At 46.0% G+C, this 20,852-nt stretch overlaps 1 protein-coding gene across 3 annotated transcripts in view; it reads left to right on the top strand.

Moving 5' to 3' along the window:
* Atp2b4 (ATPase plasma membrane Ca2+ transporting 4) overlaps nt 1-20,852 on the top strand; it is a 94,681-nt gene that overhangs the window by 42,036 nt on the left and 31,793 nt on the right. For all 3 annotated transcript variants that reach the window (XM_046463544.2, XM_046463534.2, XM_058585742.1), the window contains exons 2-8: nt 2,366-3,026; nt 15,145-15,342; nt 16,046-16,303; nt 16,858-16,983; nt 17,440-17,565; nt 18,683-18,718; nt 20,274-20,435. In XM_046463544.2, coding sequence (XP_046319500.1) covers nt 2,834-3,026; nt 15,145-15,342; nt 16,046-16,303; nt 16,858-16,983; nt 17,440-17,565; nt 18,683-18,718; nt 20,274-20,435 — 1,099 coding nt within the window. In that variant the 5' untranslated portion in view covers nt 2,366-2,833. The remainder of the gene's footprint in view (nt 1-2,365; nt 3,027-15,144; nt 15,343-16,045; nt 16,304-16,857; nt 16,984-17,439; nt 17,566-18,682; nt 18,719-20,273; nt 20,436-20,852) is intronic.

Raw genomic sequence — 20,852 nt, 5'->3', positions numbered from 1 at the left:
AAAATGTGAACTGAATGCCCACTCTGTGCGGGTTCTCTCCCAGGAACTAGGGACAATGCAGTGAATAAGACAGGTAGAAGTGTCTGTCTTCATGAAGCAAACGCAGTAGCACGTGGAGGTAAAAATCTTCTGTTTCCCAGTTTTTCTATCAGCATTGTACCCGACTTCCTCTGGAAAGGTTAAGGAGTTCTGGTTAAGGATCAAGATGGGTTTCTGGCTGCACAAGCCCCTCCCACTCCTTCCAGCCTTGGAGGAGAAGCTAAATAGGAAGAGAAAACCCTGTAGTACAACCGTCCTCACTTATTGGCAGGGACTATATTCTCAGATACTCAATGGAGGCCTGAAACTTCAGAGAGTACAGGACCCTATATATAACATGTTTTTTTTTTCATAAACATACATATCTTTATAAATTAGACACAATAAAAAATTAACAACAATAATAAAATAGAACAATTATAACAGCATAGTGCATTAAAGGTATGTGAATGTGGCCTCTCCCCACCCAGTCTCTCTCAAAGTGACTTACTATACTGTATTCACCCTTCTTTCCATTAGGCTTTGGATGAGGAGGGAGTACTGTCTGCCTGATTCAGCCTGAATAAAGGGTAGATGACCTGCTGCCTCAGATTTTTTCAGACCTTGTTCCCCAGGATGCCCTGATGACATTTAAAAAGAAAAGAGAGTGTGATATTAAAACAAACAGACAACTGCTTGCTTAACTCTTTGTAAGGCAGAGCAGTCTTAAAATCTATGCTAGGAGGGGTTACAGGGGCATCTTGCAGGGGTGAGGGCAATAACCTCCATCCCAGAGGAACCTGTGGGGAACAGCATTGGTTGGAAGCAACAGGGATTTTGGCCACATGTGATTTTTTTTAAAAAAATATTTTTTAGTTGTAAATGGATCTTTTATTTCATTTATTTATTTATATGCAATGCTAAGGAGGGAACCCAGGCCCTCACACATGCCAGGCAAATGCTCTACCACTGAGCCACAACTGCAGCCCTGCCACATGTGATTTTGAAGAAAGTAATTTATAAAAGAATCAAATGCTTATCAGATGGTTCTTATGCTTCTTCTTTCAACTTGTAGTAGTGAGGATGTCATCTGTTTATAAGATAGGCTGAACAGAAATCCTCACTACCTCTTGGCAACTAAATTCGAGTCGGTGGAGACTTTTAAATCAGGACCAGGCTTCACATATTCCGGTGCTGCATTCAGGAAGAGACCCTGAGAGCCTCCATGTTTGAATGGCTGATGTGAGGCAATGGCTTCAGCATGGCACGTAGCCAGCCCCTGCCTGAAGCTGAGCACAGGGCTCAGGTCAAACTTCTTCCTACCTTCAGCCTTCAGTACCCTCACTTGCACATACTTTCTCCCCACACCTTAATCAGTTGGGTGAGGGGTAACACTTGTCTTCTTGGTGGGGAAATGCCGCCTTCCTCAGATATATTTACTGTGCTGACTTGAGGCCCTCTGGTGCTCTGTCACATGCAGGTGAGCTTGTCCCTCCCAGTGACCTTGCTGGGGCCCCATGCTCTAGCAGAGCTGATAGCTGTCTTATCCCTCCCACACTGGAAAAACCCTACATTCACAGCCTTCAAACTTACTATCTTTCCTTCTCAGAGGTTCTTCTGTCCCCTTTATTAAAAAAAAAAAAAAAATCCACCCTGTATTGAAAACTGCCAGTGTTACTCTCTCCTTCCCCACAAAAGCCTCTTGGAGGAGAGATGAGGCTTAGCCCCAAGAACCAAATTTGCTGCCTGACTTATTAATAACTGCCATTGGCTGCCTAATTTCCATAAAGCTGAAGACTGAGTATTGAAAGATTTCTTAAAGGATTTGGGTATCTTCTATCAAGTTGTCTTCCTGGTTGGCAAATGTCTGCCTTGGGAGTGGGGAAGGGCATGGGGTGTGGCAGAGGGTAGCAGACAGGCAAGCCACCCTCCAGACCACTTGGGCCTGATCTCCTTTTTCTGACCTCTTCTCACCTCTTAAGTTTCTAAAGAATACTGTAGTGGGTCCCTCGAATAGGGAAAGCATTAGAGTCAGAGGTCATAACCTTTTATTTCCAAGTCTTTAAACTTGTAGGGTTTGTATGGCTTGGCTTAGGGGACTGAGACCTACAGGCTGGGGTGTATCTGACATAACTTCTCTACAAGCTTACAAGCTGCTGGGCCCTTCCAAGAAACAGGGCCTCCCCTGAAGCAGTTCCATCTGTTCAGGCCTCAGCTATCAGTTCAGCTCAGACCTTCACTGTCACCTAAACCCTGTGCTAGAGTGGGTACAGTCTGCCCTCGCAGATACTGGATCCTCTTGGCTGTTCTAATTGTTTCTTTTTTGTCTATCTTGCCTCTATTCCAGAGATCCAGCTGTCATCGGTATCCAGGGAGCCCTCCTCTTCCTCCTCCTGCTGACACTCTACCATCGCAGTTGCTGGTTGTTGCTAAGGTTGCCTCCATGGTAACATGTATATCCTGTTTACACCTTCATCTGGGCAAGTCAGTCTAAACTAGGAACCTACCTACTCTGGACAACCACTTCCATCACCACCCAGGGGACACCAATCATCGTGACACAAGGTCCGCCTTCTACTCAGTTCCCCCATCCTCTTCCTCCTTTCACTGCCAGGCTTCATACAAAAGAAAGGATCTTGGTTTGGGGTTGCTACCCTGAAGCTTACTGCACAAGATATAGTCAATCTCTATTCTCACTGGGCCCCCAGAGAAGCAAGAAGCAGGAAGAAGTGGGGACAAGAAGGCAGGAGGCACTGATTGGTAGAAGGGAAACTCCTCATCTTCTCTGGTTGAAGGGCTGGTAACTGCAAGCAAAATGACGAACCCATTAGAACATAACTTGCCGTCCAACTCAATAGCCGAAAGTCATGAAGGGGACTTTGGCTGCACATTAATGGAATTGAGGAAGCTCATGGAGCTGCGTTCGACTGATGGACTGAACGAGATCAATGTCCACTATGGAGGTGTACAGAATATCTGCAATAGACTGAAAACCTCCCCTGTGGAAGGTAAAGGCCATTTCAGGGGTGGTGGAATTGGAGAAAGTAGCTAATGTCTCACAAAATTGTTTTCCAGCTTCTAGAGAAGGTACATTTCTGGAGACCCCATTGGTATATTTTTGTCTGTGGGAAAAGTGTGGCATCTGAAGCTCTAAAAGGAGGTGAAGCCATGAAGAGCCATTATTTTTTTCCCAAAAAATGATATTTAGGGACTGTGGCATTCTCTGAAAACATTTTTTCCTCATTTTTCTATATCAGTATACAGAAAGGAGGATATTTATCTTATAAATGTTTATGGTATAAATGCTTTTATCAGCTAATAATTATCTAGTCCTTTATTCTATATCAGTCTGATTTTGAAAGAGTTCCAAGATAATCCTTCCTCCACTGATCTTCAAGTGTAAAGGGGAAAGGGCACAAAAAAGCGAATAGTCCATCTACACATTGGGCACTTTGTTGTACATAGAAATGGGATGGCATATTAAAGGTATCCATATTTTTGAATCACCCACTCTTTTCTGTCAGGGAATTATAAATGATTTTTTCCAACCCTGCTTGATACACTAATAATATAATTCTTCTTTATTCTTAAAAGAGAATGAAAAAAATGTAGCTTCATGCATGCCTAGCTCTGCCCAAGTGCCTAGTGCACCATGGTGTTATGAAATTTTGCCTCATCAAAATGTAAAGAACAAAAGGGAACTTGCTTTCTCACTTTGGCTGGGTTGCAGCATCTTTGTAGCAAATTCTTTGTGGGCCCTGTGTGTCAGGCAGTCCATGATTGAGGAACATGAGCTGAGCAAAGATCCTACCCTTTAGAGGCCTTCAGCCTCTTGTGGTCTCCTATTTCTGAGCTCTCCTCAGAGGTCACATCGTATTTCTGGTGAATTCGAAGAAGAGGTTTTGACTCCTAGCCATCATTGTATTGTAAGTTAGTCACTTGGACTCTAGACTCTGTGTGTGGGGGAGTGGGTGGGTGGGTGGGTGCACGCATGCGCGCATGCAAGCTCAGTCTGGGAATGGACTCCAGAGTCTCCTTGTGCATACTAAGCAAGTGCTGTACCACTGAGCTACACCCCCATTGTGACTCTAGACTTTGTGATAAAAAAGAGGCAGAGATTTTTACATAGATATGTGCATATTGCCCATCTCTTGTTTTCTTTGTAAACTAAGAGTGCTTCCCTGCGTGTTCTCTTACTTTTAGAATTCCGTTTCCTATCTCATAAGCTTTGAGTTCAAGTATTAGTTCTACCATTTGAATAGCACAGAACAGTTTACTTAGCCTCCCTTAATCAAACAGATAATACCTAGCCCACCGAGTTTTGGGGATTAAATAATATAATGTATGTATAAGTCCAAATTTATAATAGGTGTTCAATAAATTAGTTGTCTCAGATTAAAACAGAGCCATGTGTCTGGAGGTATTTGCTAGAATATGAGTACCTCTGAAGTGCAATTATCATAGCTGATGAGGTTACTACATGTGTAACTGCAACTTCTTTCTATTTCCTCCACTCACTTTAGGATCACAGAAAGACACCTGGCTTTCATGTGGCTCAGTCTCCGCCTTTTTGCTGGTATCTAATGACTGCCCTTTGGGCACTGCCAGGCTCTTATCAGCAGAATTTCTTTATTTGGTAACTTTTGCTACAGTATTGACCTTAATGAAAGTCTGTACCTAATTATGTTCTCACTGAGATTAGGCAGTGTTTTTACAAACACCCATCAGAATTTAAGCAGGATCTTTCTTTTTCCTTTTCGTAGGCTGTTCTGGTCAGTTGTTTCTCTTACAAAATGGAACTTAGGGTCCAAATAAGCAAATAACCAGACTTTTCTCCAATTTTCCACTTTTCCAAATACTTTCCTAGAGCTGCAACTATTTACTATGCGGTTCTCAGAAAGCTTCCATCCCAAAGGCCAACATATGTTGTACTTTTCTCACAGCATTGGATATCAAATGTTATAAACATAGTTAATGCTTTTGGAGTCCTCACCAGTTCCCATTTCAGTCCTATAGCTAAAAGCCACCCCTTCTGGTGGCTGGTGCCTCTCTTGCTATAGACTCTAGTGGTGCCAACTTCTCAGGTCTCCTACCACTGACACAGTTGTCCACTTCCTTGCTCCTGCTTCCTTAGATCACAAATATGTGTCCTGATTTGTTTTCATGTAAGATTTACCATAGGGTTTATTCTACAGCTAAGAAGGCAGGGTATTGGGAACAACCTTTCCATTAGTAATTTTTTAGCCCCTAATTTCAACAGTGACCCCCTGGGATGGGAGACAAAGGATTAGGAACAAAGGACACAGAACAGCTAAGGCACAGGAAACTCTACCCAGGCAAGAGTGATATTGAGCTATTTAGTTGAGCAGGCAGAGAAAAGAATATCAGTATCTGGGTATGCGTCCCCCTTCATCTGATGCTATTAAAAGCCAGCTTATTCACAGAAGACCACACTCAGGTGCCTGACAGCCTAGCATAATTTTGTTACCTGTGGGAGATCCTATAGACTAGTAATAGGAAAAAAGAGATTACCTGTGCTTGAATTCTGGTTGGAAACCAATGTAAAGTAAATCTGGAATGATTGGAGCTGGGGGCTAGGATGAATACATGTGGTTCTAGCTACTCAGAATGCAGGGGCAGGAAGATAATTTCAAATTCACAAGTTCAAATCCAGTCTAGGCAACATATAGTGAGACCCCCATCTCAAAAAAAAAAAAAAAAAAAGAGGCGGGGGAGCCTGAGTGCGAGGCACATACCTGCAATCCCAGCAGCTCCGGAGGCTGAGGCGGATTGGTTCATAGAGTATGGCCCTTTTATTTTTTTTTTTTGGAATGATTGCATATTTAATATAGACTGACAGTTATTTTTTTGTAAATTTTTTTTTTACTATAGCTACTAAGAGGCCCTATAAAACTTGAAATTTCTAACATTTCTGACACTAACATAGTTTTATTAGGCTATATTTACACAATTCTAAAGGCACGTGGGACTTAATTTTAATATTCTCTCTCCTGGCTAAAGTTCTTACTGCCAGGTGATGGAACGGTTTACATTCTCTGGCTCATAGTCTATTAATGTTCTGCCCTCTCATGCTAAAGCAGCAACACAGAGACTCTCAGAAGCATGCAAAATTTTAAATTTTGTTTTGCATTTTAATGATTGGTAAAGTGTGCAATGGTGACCAGATGCTCATGTTAGTACTATGCATGGGCTAGTTGGAGTAGGCATTGCCCCAGTGGCCTAGAGTTGAGTAGACTCAGGAAGACATGGAGGTGCTCAGGCATCTCAGCCTTCAACAGTAACCAGAAGCAAGGCTGAAAGTGTGAGCAGAAAGAAGAAATTTTAGGGAAGCAAGAAGAGGTAGAGGAGACTTGACAGAAGACATAAGCCTAAATCTAAGTGACTAAAGATTTCAGTCTTTTATTGTTGTTGTTGTTGGTACTGGGGACCTAAACCCAGGGGTGCTTTACCACTGAGCTACATCCCCAGGCCTTTTTTATTTTTTATTTTGAGACAGGGTCTCACTAAGTTGTGGAGGGTATAGCTAAGTTGCCAAGGCTGGCCTTGATCTTGCAAGCCTCCTATCTCATCCTCCTGAGTGGGATTACTAGTGTGCCCGACTGATCCCAACTGAGATTTCAGTCTTTGTGGATATGTATAAATAAAAGCTAAGATGTAGGCCTAGGCTTCAACTCCTAAGTAACCTATGCTGTCTTTGGTTTATCAGAAGGAAATATCTGAGCATTTTGCACCAATAGAATACTGTTCAGTGGCAGAGTGCTTGCCTCCTACATGTGAGGCACTGGGTTCAATCCTCAGCACCACATAAAAATAAATAAAACAAAATAAAGATATTGTGTCCATATATAACTCTCTCTCTCTCTCTCTCTCTCTATATATATATATATATATATATATATATATATATTTTTTTTTTTTTTTTTAAGAAACCTGTTTGCTCGTTTCTTTACAGAGTCAAATGTTCATCCCCTTCCTGTTATTGTCTCTTCATCCTTCCCCGCCCCTTTGCCACCCCAGCCTCTCCAAGCCCCAAATATCTGAGTAGTTCAGTTGACTTAGGCCAGAAGATAGGCGCTTATCTTCTGCATGGTCCCCAGGGACATGTTCTTTCTTCCCCTTGAACTTTACCATGTTGGTCCTCAGCTTTGCTACCTGATTTAGGAGGAAGAATGATATTTTCTGAAGAGGAGCAAGACCAGCAGTTATGGGGAGGGTCTGGGCCTAGAACAGAAAGAGCAGAGAAGGGCAGTCTTGAATAAGTAGTAAATAGAGTAGATCACTAATGGTGGGGCTTCTTTCATAAGGCTAAAGACGATTCAATTTCTGTTGAATTTGGATGTAGAATATTGGTAGGGGGGTGGGATGTAGCTCAAGGGCAAAGCATTTGCCTCATATCCTCAGGGTTCGATCCCCAGTTCCAAAAAAATATAAGACGAAACAAAAGAATATTGGTAGGACTTTCTATTTTGCATTCCCTTCATACCCTTCTAACGTCTGTTCTCTAAAGTGTGATAACAGTCCTCTGATCCCCTTTCAATACCGTACAACAAGTATTTAATGCCCACTTGGTGCTGGGGCACAATGGTGAATGTGACAAGTATAGTCCCTCCTTCCACAGAGCTTAGAGAAATTGCACACAAATGAGAGCAATTCCAGAAATATCAGCATAGTGCTACGTTGGGGAAGAATAGGGTGTTATGGGAACACAGTATGAAAACCTACACCAAAGGGACTTTGCAGAGAGGAAAGGGCTTTAGAAGCTAGAGATAAAACCCCTGTATCATCTAGGAGTTTCCTAGGGAAACTCCAGCCATGCTCTATGGTAATTGTACCAGTTCCTGAATGTTCCTGGCTCATGATGCATCGTTGCCTTTCATAATTACTGAGTATCTGCTGGTATACTTTGGGGACCTGAGATTCTTTGGGGAGTAGATGGCAGAAGAGGAGAGAATCTGTTTTAAGACAGCCCAAATTACGATTTTTGTTCGTTTACTTCAGGTTTAGAATAACTAAAATATCTCCTTCCACCTTAAGATCTCTGGGACTTTACTGTGTTCCTATTACTATGCCTTTTGAGGGCTGTGGCATGTTTTACTAAGAACTGTCTGTGCTGCCACTACCTGGGACATATTCAACTGGGTTCTTCTTCAGCATGGCAGACTGAAATTTCTTTTTCTTCCTTTGTTTTTCTTCTTTTGCTGGCACTAGGAGTGGAATGTAGAACCTCCTGTGTGTTAGGCAAGTGCTCTACCACTGAACTACATCCCATCCCACTCCTGAAGTTTCTAATAATGTTGTCAGCATAACAGGGAAAAAAATCAGACACATCCCCCCAATAAACATTCACCTACAATATGTCTGTATTACTAGTAGTACTTCTGACTCTGAAAAGCTCTGATATTTCCCCCATACTCCAACAGATGCATGTGTGCCCCCATTCAGAGACCACTGTTTTAAGGGACCATTAGTGCTGGGGGAAGTGAGCGCCAAGTAAGTGAATGTAGAATGGAAGAGATGGGGGAGGAGGAACATAACTGTCTTCTTTGATTTTCTTCCCTTTCTTTAAAGCTTATCACTAAGAAGTTGGCAGTGTGGCAGTCGTCTACCTTCATGCCCTCTGCATGGTAGCCATCTCCTTGAACTCTTCCCTGCTTGTCCTAAAGGTGCCAAACCTCTTAATAGCAACTCACCTGGGTGTGACTGTAGAGATGGCATTCTGTGGACCACTCTGTCCACTACACTTTGGGCACATATGTTAGCACTAGTTTTAAGATGTGAGAAAGTCTCACCATGAGAATATCTTGGAGGGCGGGTAAGAGGTGGAGGTGGGCAGCCAGCTCCAACAGCTCGGAAGGGGCCATCTCCATTGTCGTGTTAAATAGTAGAGGCAAGGCCAATAGCTTCATCAAGAAATTCTTAATTCTTGATGAAGGAGTCAGAAAGATTTTTATTTTTTATTCTAATTTTTTTTAATTTTTAAAATTTGTTCTAAAAAAACTAAAAAAAATTGTTCTAATTAGTTTTATGTGATGGTAGCATGCATTTTGATACAGTGTACAAAATGAAGCACAACTTCTCATTCCTCTGGCTCTACATGGTGCAGATTTTTGTTTTATTTTTATATTTCATGTGAGACAGGGTTTTGCTAAGTTACCTAGGCTGGCCTTGAACTTGCCATCCTCCTGCCTTAGTCTTCCAAGTGCTAGGATTATAGACATGTGTCACCTGGCTCAAAAAGATTTTTGTATGACTTGGGGAAGTGACATCATCAGCCAGATGGTAGATGAATGGGGAAGACAAAAGGGCAAAGTGCCCTCCTTCTGTCCCTCCTCCCCACAGGGAATTCCCTAGTGCACTCTGGGAATTCCCTGTCTGATTTAAGTGCCTAGGACTGAATGAGGTCGGGGCAGCTGCTGGGCCTTTTCTCCCCAGCCCAACCCTGAGCTCCATGAATTCTCCACCTTAGCTGGCACAATGCTGCCAGGCAGGGGCATCCACTTGGGACAGTGTGGCCAAGTCTTCTGCCCTGCCTTCTCCCCCGACCAGGCCTGGAAACCTTGATGCTACATCCTTCAGCAGCTCAGCGGCAGCTCCTGCAAATTTTTTGAGTTTGGCTTGATTTCATTTCATTTTTATTTATTTATCTATTTTGCAGTACCAAGGATCAAATCCAGGGCCTACACCTGCTAGGCAAGCACCTTACTAGTGAGCTATATATCCCAGCCCTGGTTTGATTTTTTTTTTTTTTTTTTTTTAACTTTCTTGTTGCCTTGAACCATCCCTGGGATGGGAGAGAGATGGCATTCCCTCTTTGGCTGAGACAGATATTACGTCTACTCTTAAAAATGAGCCTTTCACTCTTTTTATTTAGCTCCGAGGTGTGAGTACTGGGAATGTGATACTGGATGGCAGGAAGCACATGCATGCGGTACAGGAGAAGGTGACAGAGCAGAGGGCTGGCGACAGCACTTAGGGAGCTCTCTCTTCCCTGTGCCAGAGCTGGAGGGTTTTGTTTGTTTGTTCATAAAAGGCTAGAGCGGTTGGGTGAAGGGAGACTTGCCCTGAAGAAGAGCTCCTATACAGCCAGGCAGGCCAGGCTTTGGGACCAGAATGAGGAAAGGAGAGAGCATTGTTTTCTAGTCCATCATCCTCTGCTCTGACCTTGAGTCGACTGCTTTATCTGAAGGGCCGAGAGTTCAGCAGATAGAGAATGTGCCAATGTGCGACATGGGTGTGTTGAGCTGGAGATGCTCAGTAGGGAAAGTGCCCCGCAACCCTTGGAGGAGTGGTTTGGATTTGCAGCAGGAGCTGGCGCCATCCTGCAGGCCTTCTGATCCCAAGCCTCCCTTCCCCTTAGTCCAGGGTTTTAAGGTAGGACTTGAAAGGTTCCCCTCTCACTCATGCTGGGGATGAAACCCAGAGCCTCACACATACCAGGCAAGCTGCCTACTAATGAGCTACCTCCCCAGCCCTTAAAAGGTATGCTGATATCTGTACTAAAAGAGCACTGCCTGCACACAAACCACATCTTTGTACTATCTGTGTGGGAGAGGCTTCTGCTGCCTCCTTGGCAAGGTATCATAACTCAGACAGCTGGGAAGTCCCTTATGATGTCTGACCTAGCCCCACCCTTTCTGGGGCTGAGCCGGTTCTGATAAAGGGTACTCTACCTCCAACATCCTTGGTGTCTAAGGGAAGCTCACCCGAACCCTTCCCTGGGCTGGGCTCCCCGTATCTTCCCTGACCTTGGGCCCTGCACAGACTCACAGCAGATGCAAATGTTCCCCTGCTGCTGGCTCATCCTGACCAGCTTGGGCAGGGGCCTAGCAACTCCCAGCCTGGGGTGGGGGTGATGACTTCACAGCTTAACATTCTCTTTGCCTCTCCCAATTCATGTGCACAGTCTGGTTCTCAGAGCCAAAGGCACTCCCCAGTTGGGTGGGGCTTTCTCTCTTATGTGCTTAAGAACAAAGTTTCCTCTCATTTTTCTGATGAATTTCTTGGGGAAACCCTTTCCTGTGTTTCCAGCATCCACTCCCTGCCAAGTCTTCCTTCCCCTTTCCAGGAGGCTGTGTGAATATTTGAGAAGCCACTGCAGAGAGCAGGGCCCAAAACATTTTTTCTGGGCTGGACAAGTATTTGTGCAAAATTAAACTGCTGAGATCAGGGCCTGAAAGCCTCTCTGGGGCTGAAAGAATTGGAATGGAAAGCCCAAAATTGGGGATTGGCTGAGCTCCCGGCCCCACAAGGCTTTCCCCGAGCAGCGCCACATGTCAGAGAGGATTCCCAAGGCTATGACTGCTTACAGCCCCAAGCTACCCTGCCCTGCCCTGCTGCAGAGCATGCTGGGAACTAGGACAGCCACTTGACTTCTTAAAGTAGCTGTTATACGAGATCTTGGTGACTTCCAAGTGGAAAAGAGAAATGAGTGGAAAATGGCAAAAAAGAAGCAAGTATGTGATTTTGAGGGTGTCCAGGGAAGAGCAGGCCTGACCTTGTATGGCTTCCATTGTCCTTCTTCATTGCCTGGATCCAAAAAAGGCCCTAAGGAGCCTTCTTTGAGCACAGAGTTTATAGGTTAGACTCGGATGGGCCAGATATCATCACCCTGATGACAGGAAATGGAGGACTAACTATCCCAACTGTAGACCATGGGAGCCACGCCAGCTTGCTCAGAGGTGGAGAAGAAAGTAGCGCGTCAGCCTGCTCCCCCCAGTGTAGGAAGTAGGGTGGCCTGTTCGCTGGGACCAAAGAGCATTCCCAGGAGGCAGAAACTTCAGTGCTAAAACCTGGCAAGCCCCAACAAAGTGGGGCTAGTTGGTGACATCTTACCCCTCTGGATACAGGTTAACATCCAGCTGCCTCCTATGGGGGTATAGAGTGCCACTTAGTAATTCAAGGAGTCCCATAACCTCTCCAGGCCTTGGTTTATTTATATATAAAATGGGTTCATAGTAGCTGCTTCTTGGGATTGTGATATTTTCATGGAAAGACACAGATGTGCCTAATGAAGCTTCCAGCATATAGTAGTCATTTAAATGTTAGCAATCTTATTCATTACTCATTCATTCAGTTCATCTGACAAATTTGTATGTGTACATTGTGCCAGGCAGGCTATGGGCCAGAAGATCAAAAGCAAAAATCCTACCCTTGTACAGGGGGACAGGTAAACACTCAGTGAATTAATCATACCCACATTAGGTGAGAAGACTGGGATGGGAAAAATTTAGCAGGGTAAGGGGGGTTGGGAGTGCTGCGGCAGAGAAGTTTCCATTCTAAATGCAGTCAGCTAGGTCAGTGTCTCCTGAGGCAATAGCAGTTCAGGGACTTGCAGGAGGTGAAGAAGTGAGCTCTACCCCAGGAAGAGGGCAAAGCAGAAGTCTGAAGTCCAAGCCTGTCTGAGACACTCAGAGAACAGAAGGAAGGCTGGCTGGGCTGGGCTCGAATTTGGTGAACATGGGGAAGAGCAGGGAGAGAGTGTGGTGGCTCATAAAGGACATTAGAGGCCATCATAATAAGGTTTTTGTGCTCAGTTTCACTCCAAGCAAAAGCCATTGGATTCTGAGCAGATAAATGGCATGTACTGCCTTGGGGTCTTGAAAAAGATCTTCTGGCCACTGTGTAGAGAACAGGAGAGCAGGGTGGAGCCGGGAGACACAGAAGACACCTGCAGTACCTCAGGCAAGAGTTGCTGGCGGGAGACCAGCATGATGGCAGTTGAAAATGGGAAGGGATTGGGCTTTGGATATAATTTGAAGGCAGAGCTGGTAGGATTTCCTAATTAAATGGGTATAGAAGATGAGAGAGAGACAGGGCAGGAGTCAAGGATGATCATAAGGTATTAATGTGAGAGCTGAGGGGGCAATAGCCCTGCCCCCTACACGCTCAGACCAGTGCTATTGGAATGCCCCTTATGATATTTAACATCTGCTGTCTTGCTTTACCCTCATAATGGTCTACTAGCCCTTGTTGAAGGAGGGAAGGCATCTTCTCCTTCTGCATTTGAATACTACTTCTTTGAGGAATATCCCAAATTATCAGAACTCTTATTTGGCCCTCCAGCCCAGTAGTCCCAAGTTGTCACAACCCTGCTATCTCTAGTTCCTGGGAGAAAGAACCACTGAGGCGCTGCCCACTGGCCACTCTGCCCTGCCTGCCTGGTCACCCAGATGGTCTACTAGAACGTACCTTCTGCGGCCCCTTGCTTTCCTTTCCTACCAGGAACCTGATTTCTCAGGGTGGAGGAGGCATGAGCATCTGGCAAGCAGCTTAACTTGCCCCTCAGCTTGAGGCCAGGTGAGGTACTTGGGCGCTGGGCAGCAGGAGCCCTGGATCACAGCTTGGGACACCAGGTTCCTAGCCAGAAACCTATTCTCTCTCCTGATACTAGCAAGGGCAAGTGGCTTCCACATCCTCAGTGCTGACTACACAAGTATGGACCACAGCGGTCCCCCACCCCCACTTCATCGCCAGCAGGCCCCTGCTCCCCAGCCCGGACTCATGAGTATCTTAAGAGCAACTGCTGGTGGTTTTGTTCTGGATGGGAAGTGGAGGCATCTCAGACCCTGCAAGCAATGCTCCCTTGTGTACCTGAGTTCCCATTTTTACAATCTTTTCCAGTAGAAGAGCCTTTCATGTTGACCGAGTATAAAGACATCATCTGGCATTGCTGGCTCCATTTTGTTCTTGCAGCTCCTCCCAACAAAGTATCTCCTTCCCCTGGGTCCCCACAGCTGTTAACCATTTTTTCAAGACAAAGGTTGCCCCACCCTGCCTGTGGGGATCCCATCAAACCTGCAGCCAACAGCTTCCAGTGCCAGAGCCAGGACTAATCCGCTGCAGTGTGTAAACAACTCTATGAATGCCAACTGGCATTAACCACCACATCGGGATTCCACCCCTGCCTTAAAGAGTAACCTTTCTGGGGTCCAGGAGAGGGGCCTAAATTCTCAAGAAGGCACTTAAAATAACTGCCTATCTCTTTTCCCTAGAATGTGTGCCTAGAGTGTGTGTGTGGTATGTGCATTGTCACGTGGTTATGTGTATTGTGTGTCTGCAGTATGTTTGTATCTGTTGTATGTGGTGTGTGCGCATGCAGGTGTGTCAGCATACATGTGTGTTGGTAGGGAGGATGCTGGGAATGCTGTAGTATCTGAAAACTTTGTGGCCTTGCCTTTCTTGTTTTCTTTCTATTCAACCTGAATATCAGTAGTACTTCTATTAGTACCTACAAGTACTTAGCTCTTGGTAAAATAGTAGTACCTCTTAGTGGTATGTGTAAGAGAGACAGAGACACAGAAAAGCAGGGGCATGTGTGCTTAAAGGGTATGACTGTAAGTTACAGTCAAAACCTCTGCTCTGATGATCTGCAGTCCCTGGAACTTGGAATCAGGACACATGGGTGGGCTCTGCCTCTGTCTTGAGGTGACCTTAAGCAGGTAACTAGTTCTCGTTGGCCTTTATTGTGAGCCAATGGGTGGAAGCTGATGCTATGCAAGTTGTCACCGGCATTCCCATGTCAATATGAGAGAAAGTTCTGTGGGCATCACAAGGAACATGTTAATGTTCATGTTCTAAGAGCTGGAGCCTGCAGCATGCTCCATGAAGAGGAGGTGAAGTTCTGCATCTAGGTTAGCTTACCCTGGTTACTAAGAGAAGCCAGCAGCCCCTGTCCTGTGGCCAACTTGTCATACTTTGCCCATTTTTAAACTAAAAGCTCCATACCTGCCAAGTCCTGGGTAAATTGGGATGGTTGGTCACCCTAGCTGGGTCTTATGTTTGGGTGGATCGGGAAGCGAGGGGCCCTTTTTTAAAAGAGGGCTTTTAGCCAGGTGTGGCGGCACACCTTGTCATCCCAGCCACTTGGGAGGCTGAGGCAGGAGGATCACGAGTTCAAAGCCAGCCTCAGCAACTTAGCAAGGCCTTAAGTAACTCAGTGAGACCCTGTCTCTAAATATACAAAAAAGGACTGTTACTCAGTGGTTAAGTGCCCCTGGGTTCAATCCCTAGTCCAAAAAAAAAAAAAGAAAGAAAGAAAAAGGCTTTTAACAGCCTTGTTTCCATTCTTTTGTTCTCGTTCTTGATCCACCCCTGTCTCCTTTTCAGGTCTCTCCGGGAACCCTGCAGATCTGGAGAAACGTAGAATCGTGTTTGGACAGAATTTAATCCCCCCAAAAAAGCCCAAAACCTTCTTAGAATTAGTGTGGGAAGCCCTTCAAGATGTCACACTCATCATCCTGGAGATTGCAGCCATTATCTCCCTGGTCCTGTCCTTTTATCGCCCCCCTGGTGAACAAAATGAACGTGAGTGTCTAAACAGCTCAGCATGACTGGGATCTGGGTTCTTTCCACTACCACCAAAGCATGCTTAGTAGTGACTGACAAGGTCCAGCATCAGCCCCCACACCCCACCATCCAGTGGGCTCTCCACAGGAAACCAGCTGGCAGCTAGTAAGCTACTCCTTGAACCCATTCTGACTCCAGGGTTTCCCTCCTTCTCCCGTCCCTTCAAATCCTTATTCAGAATGCCATGGTTCCAATGCCCTTACCCAAACCAACAAAGCCCTGCTTCTCCAAGTGTGCCCACCTCTTTTCTGGCATCAGGGGAACTAGCAGGAAGAGCCTGACCCCACTGGGAATCTTAAGTTCTTGACATGTGACTTGGTTTGACATATTTTGTTGGTCATTTGCTTCTTTTGCATTAACACAAATAGATATGGTGGTGGTGAGACAACACTCAATCCTGCTAACTTCTGATTTCCTCGGAAGATAGCTTTTCTGCCTGGGTTTTATTTTATTTATTTGTTTGTTTGTTTATTGGTGGTGCTAGGGATTGAACCCAGGGCCTTGGGTATGCTTGGCAAGTGCTCTGCCACATCCCTAGCCCCAGTGGGTTTATTTTCTATTTTTCTCTTTTCCTCACTGTTCATTTTGTGGAGGCCTTGGTAGTGTTACCCTCATTTCATCAAAAGCTCTCAGTAACTATTTCTCTCCCTTCCCTGGCTAGTGTGTGGCGAATCCGTAAGTAGCCCAGATGACGAAGGGGAGGCAGAAGCTGGCTGGATCGAGGGGGCAGCCATTCTGTTCTCGGTGATCATCGTGGTGTTAGTGACAGCTTTTAATGATTGGAGCAAAGAGAAACAGTTCCGGGGACTGCAGAGCCGCATTGAACAGGAGCAAAAATTCTCCATTATCCGGAATGGTCAGCTCATTCAGCTCCCTGTGGCCGAGATTGTGGTGGGTGACATCGCCCAAATCAAATACGGTGAGAGCTCCATGTTTTCTAGACCTGGGTCACCCCAATGTTTGAGGTGTAGGTCCTTTGGAAAAAGGGGGCTGGGAATGGTAAAAACCCTAAAAGATAAGCTCCCATATTATATTAATGTCTAAATTAGAATTTAAGGAAATCGTGGAAAGGAATTTGAAAGAAAGCAATGGAAAATATTCTCCCAAAAGACTGTCAGATTTGTACCCTATGTGCCTGAAGATCAAAAGTATATTGTTTGAATTATAATACCTGGAAGGGAAAGGAATCTTGTCCAAAGCTCTACAGAGCTGAACTTATCTTTCTTTTTATTTTTTGTGGTGCTGGGGATGGAACCCAGGACCTTGTGTGTGCTCAGCACAGGCTCTTCCTCTGAGTCACACCCCAGCCCTCGAGTTGTCTTTTAGAGGCTCCCCAGGTCCTACCTGGGCCATTGCCCTATAAGTGGGGCCTGTGGGAGCAGCCCTGAGGGGCATGGCGGAGTTAGAGGTCCCCACGCTCTTCCAGGATCTTACCTGCTCTCCTTCACTGTCCCTTTCCCCTTTGTGCACCAGGTGATCTGCTGCCTGCAGACGGAATCCTGATCCAGGGAAATGATCTGAAGATTGATGAGAGCTCTCTGACAGGGGAATCAGACCATGTCAGGAAGTCCCTGGAAAAAGACCCCATGTTGCTGGCAGGTATAGTCTCCAGCTGCCCAAGTTTCCATTCTGCCTCCCCAGGAGAGCCCAGGCGATGAGTTCCAGGACTGCTCTCTCTTCCAGCTCTGTCCCATCTCCTTCCCTTGGGTTCAGCTGGGGCAGTAGCATATTGGTGGGTTGCATACAAGGATGTCAGGCAAGCTGAAAGAGACTTTCTGTGAAACAGATGCTGGAGTGATCTTGGAGGGGCACTGGTCATTGGGAGGGGGATGAAGAGAGGGCTAACTCTAAAAAAGATACACCTTCCTTCTTACCCTTACTTCACTTGGTCAGTTCTAAATGTGCCTAGCTCTTCGTTTTTTCTTACTATCTGCTAAGTGTATCCTTATCCATGGGGGTAGGGAAGTACTTGTTTTTTAAAGTTTCTGTTTCACACCAATTCATGGCTAGGAATAAAAAGCAACACTCCTTCCCATCTTCTCCTTTCCCATATAGGGACCCATGTGATGGAAGGTTCTGGCAGGATGGTGGTGACTGCTGTGGGGATCAACTCCCAGACAGGAATCATTTTTACCCTCTTAGGGGTACATGAAGATGAAGAGGAGGTGAAAAAGAAGAAAGGTGAGGGACACTTGGGCATTTACAGTGAGATTCTCTTTCTTCTTATCCCCATGAGTGAGCTAGAAGCAAGGGCTCAGATCTGGATGGAAAGCCTGGTTGGGAGAACCTGACGGAATGAAGAGGGCAGATATCCAAACTCCATGCCAAGATGTAAATGTGAACCGTGGCTCTTGGGGAGCTCTGATGAAAACCAGACCTTGCTCTAGGCTCCCGAATCGGGCTTCTTTGAGGCCTCAATTCCTGTGTCTTTGGAAGGTTGTAAAGGGTTGAATTAAACCTGCCCAAAATGAGCCAGCAGGTGAGATAACCTGTACTCCATGTACTCCTCCTCCCCTACTTTCTTCCTCAAAGAAGGGGAAGCTGCTAAGAGGAAACTGACCTGAAGAATAAAATTGATTTCTGCTGAAACTACAGGCTCTTGGTGGAAGAGACACAGCTAGAAGAGTGGGACAGAGGTGACGCCAGCCCAGTCTTTGCCATTCCCTTACTTGCTCCTCCTAATCAGGGATAATAGGAGAAAGAGGAAAAGATACTAAAACAAAATCTAGACCTTTCCCTGAGCATTCCTTCATTCCTTTGGGAAGAGAAGGATTTCTGCTACTTGACAGGAGGATCATCTTGGGCTATTTAGTAGAGGGCAGTTTATGAGCAGGAAGCAACACATTCTCTGGGCACTAGACTACTCATTTCCTCAGCCGTCTGCGGGTGAATAAGGAGGAAGCTTGAACTGACATGAAGACACCTTGCAGGGCCTTTGCCATTGGGCAGAAACAGTTCCCACCTCTTACTCCCTAACCCCCACCCCATTTTTCCAAGAGATCTGACTCCAGCCAGAGCACCCTCCCTCTCAGTGGCAGCCATGCTCCAAGAGACAGCAGCTCAGGTGTGAACGTGTGTCACCTGCATGAGTGCTCTGCTCACATCCCAAGGATTCAGTAGACCTCTGGGAGGAATGAGAGCAGAGACGTGAGCTCCCTTTACATTTATTTGCTTTCCCTGCAACCCGCTCCTTCGTGTGGCCCTTCTGGGCTCAGAGCAGGACAGACAAATTGGATATCTGATCTCTTAATAGTCACTTTGGGTCTCCACCCCACTTTTTTCTTTCTTGTTTAAACAGGTAAAAAACAAGGAGTCCCTGAAAATCGCAACAAAGGTAACCTCTCTACCCATTCATATACCATCTCTACCTGTCCTCGCTCAAATCAGACTTTTCCAGGCCATCTGCCTTCTCCCCTCTCCTCTTCATCATCTGTTACCTGCTGCTCTGGCCCAGATGTTGAGGAAGGTGCAGAGATGGGGTGGGCCCAAGGCCCCAGTCCCAGTCTGAGATGGGACAGCAGCACCCTCTGCTGTTAGCTCGCGGAACCTCATGTCATGGTTTCTCTTGGTTGTGGGATTGAGCTGCTCTTCCCAGGGTGTTGAACTCTGCTTCACTGCCCTGGCCAGCCAGATTTAAATGCCATCAGTTCCCGGATCTGGGGTTCAAATGGTGGGGGGCGTTGAGGTGGGAAGTCCCTGCACCCTCCTCTTCTGGCTTTGTCATCGTTGTCCTCTTCTGGTCTGAATTCCTCCTCTGCTGGTCTTCTCAGAGGTCCTTGGAGAGAGCCCTTTCTCTCAGCCTCTTTCCCCACCTCTTTCTTGTTCTCTCCACGGTCTGTTTTGTTCCTCCTGGTCTGGTGTGCGTTTCTCTTGGTGGCTGTGTTTACATCTCTTGTCTCTGTCTTGTTTGTGAGTCTGACAGCAGAGACTATCTCAGGAAAGGCCTCCTAAGCCAAAGACTGAGCTCTGTGGGGCTGAAGCTGGACGGATGCTAGGAGCCAGCAAGAACTGCTTTCTTGAGACAGCTCCTAGAGAATTTTTTTTCCTTTGTAAACATTATCATAGTAGTCTTTATAAAGTAAGTCGACATGTTGGAGAACCAAGGCTGAGCAAAACTAATTCTTTAATTTTAGGTCTCTGCTCTTCTTTTAAAAGCACAATGGATTTATATGTCTGTCTTTATCCCTGCTTCCTCTTATTCCAGGGGGTCCCCATTATACCAGCTTCTTCCCTCTCCCCCAAAAGACTTAACCCCAGGTTCTACTCTGCTTCTCCCACTCCCTACCTTTTCAGGCATGGGAGAAGGGGGATTTTCTTCCTGTCCTTCAACTTATTTAAGAAGGAGCTGGGAAATACCTTGGGTCTTGAGTCTGTGTTTCTTCCCGGGGGAGGGGTGGGGTGGGGGGATACACACACACACACACACACACAGAGAAAGAGAGAAATGAACCTTTTAACAGAGCGAGTTAGAACTTCATGCTCTAGCCTTTCCCTTCAGCCCCTTTCTGCAGTAAACAGTGATTTTAAGAACTGCATTCCAGGAAGGATGGTTATTGGTAATAGCGTTTAGTGGCATGATTAATCTCCTTGCTAGAATAAACCTGGCTTGAGGATCTGAGGTGATGCCAGGAAGCTGCCACTGAAGAGGAAATCCAGGCCCTAAAAGCACCCCCTGTTTCATTTCCAGTTGTTAAGCTACCATTGTAAAGGCCCTAATAGAGCACTGAAGGCAAATTCCGTGTCTGGCATGGGGTGAGAGTGGTCAGAATTGACGTCAGGGACCCAAGGTATATTCCTGGAAGAAAACTGAAGGGTTCTCGTTTCTACCTGTCTGCCACTCCGTGCTGTCACCTTGCCCTCTCACTTGACTCTTTGTGTGTGCACCCTAGCAAAGACCCAAGATGGAGTGGCCTTGGAAATCCAACCACTCAACAGCCAGGATGGGGCTGACAATGAGGAGAAGGAGAAGAAGGTAGTCAAGGTGCCCAAGAAGGAAAAGTCAGTGCTGCAGGGCAAGCTGACGCGGTTGGCTGTTCACATCGGGAAAGCCGGTGAGTCTGGTGGAGCCTGCCTCTCGCAACTAACCAGTGCCCCTCCGGCCGCTCTGCTCGCTCACTGCCTGAATCCCAACCAGGACTGGCAGAAAGAAGCTGAAACTTCAGAGTGGCTAATGGAGTCCAGCTGGCTGTGTCCCTATCTTTGCCACAATTTGGCCACTGCCTAGGCTTTTTCAGAGAGAAATGTTTTCCTGTGTGTCAGGGTTAACAGCCCTAAGGTCTCTTTCATCCAAACAAATGGGAAGTGCAGAGCACATTACCACAACAGGGACATTGACTTTAGCCAGGAAGAAGGCTCCAATAACTGGCCTGTCTCTGGTTTTGGTTTATAAATTCCTTCAGGATAGAGGAGGCTGCCGTTTGCTAGAGGCAGTTCCAATGCATATTGATAGCACGTGGCCCAGCACAGAG

The sequence above is a fragment of the Marmota monax genome, unplaced genomic scaffold (assembly GCF_021218885.2).
Source record: "Marmota monax isolate L192 unplaced genomic scaffold, Marmota_monax_Labrador192_F-V1.1 WCK01_AAM20220418_F8-fsc00099, whole genome shotgun sequence".
Taxonomy (NCBI): domain Eukaryota; kingdom Metazoa; phylum Chordata; class Mammalia; order Rodentia; family Sciuridae; genus Marmota; species Marmota monax.
This window is presented reverse-complemented; position numbering and strand designations above follow the sequence as displayed.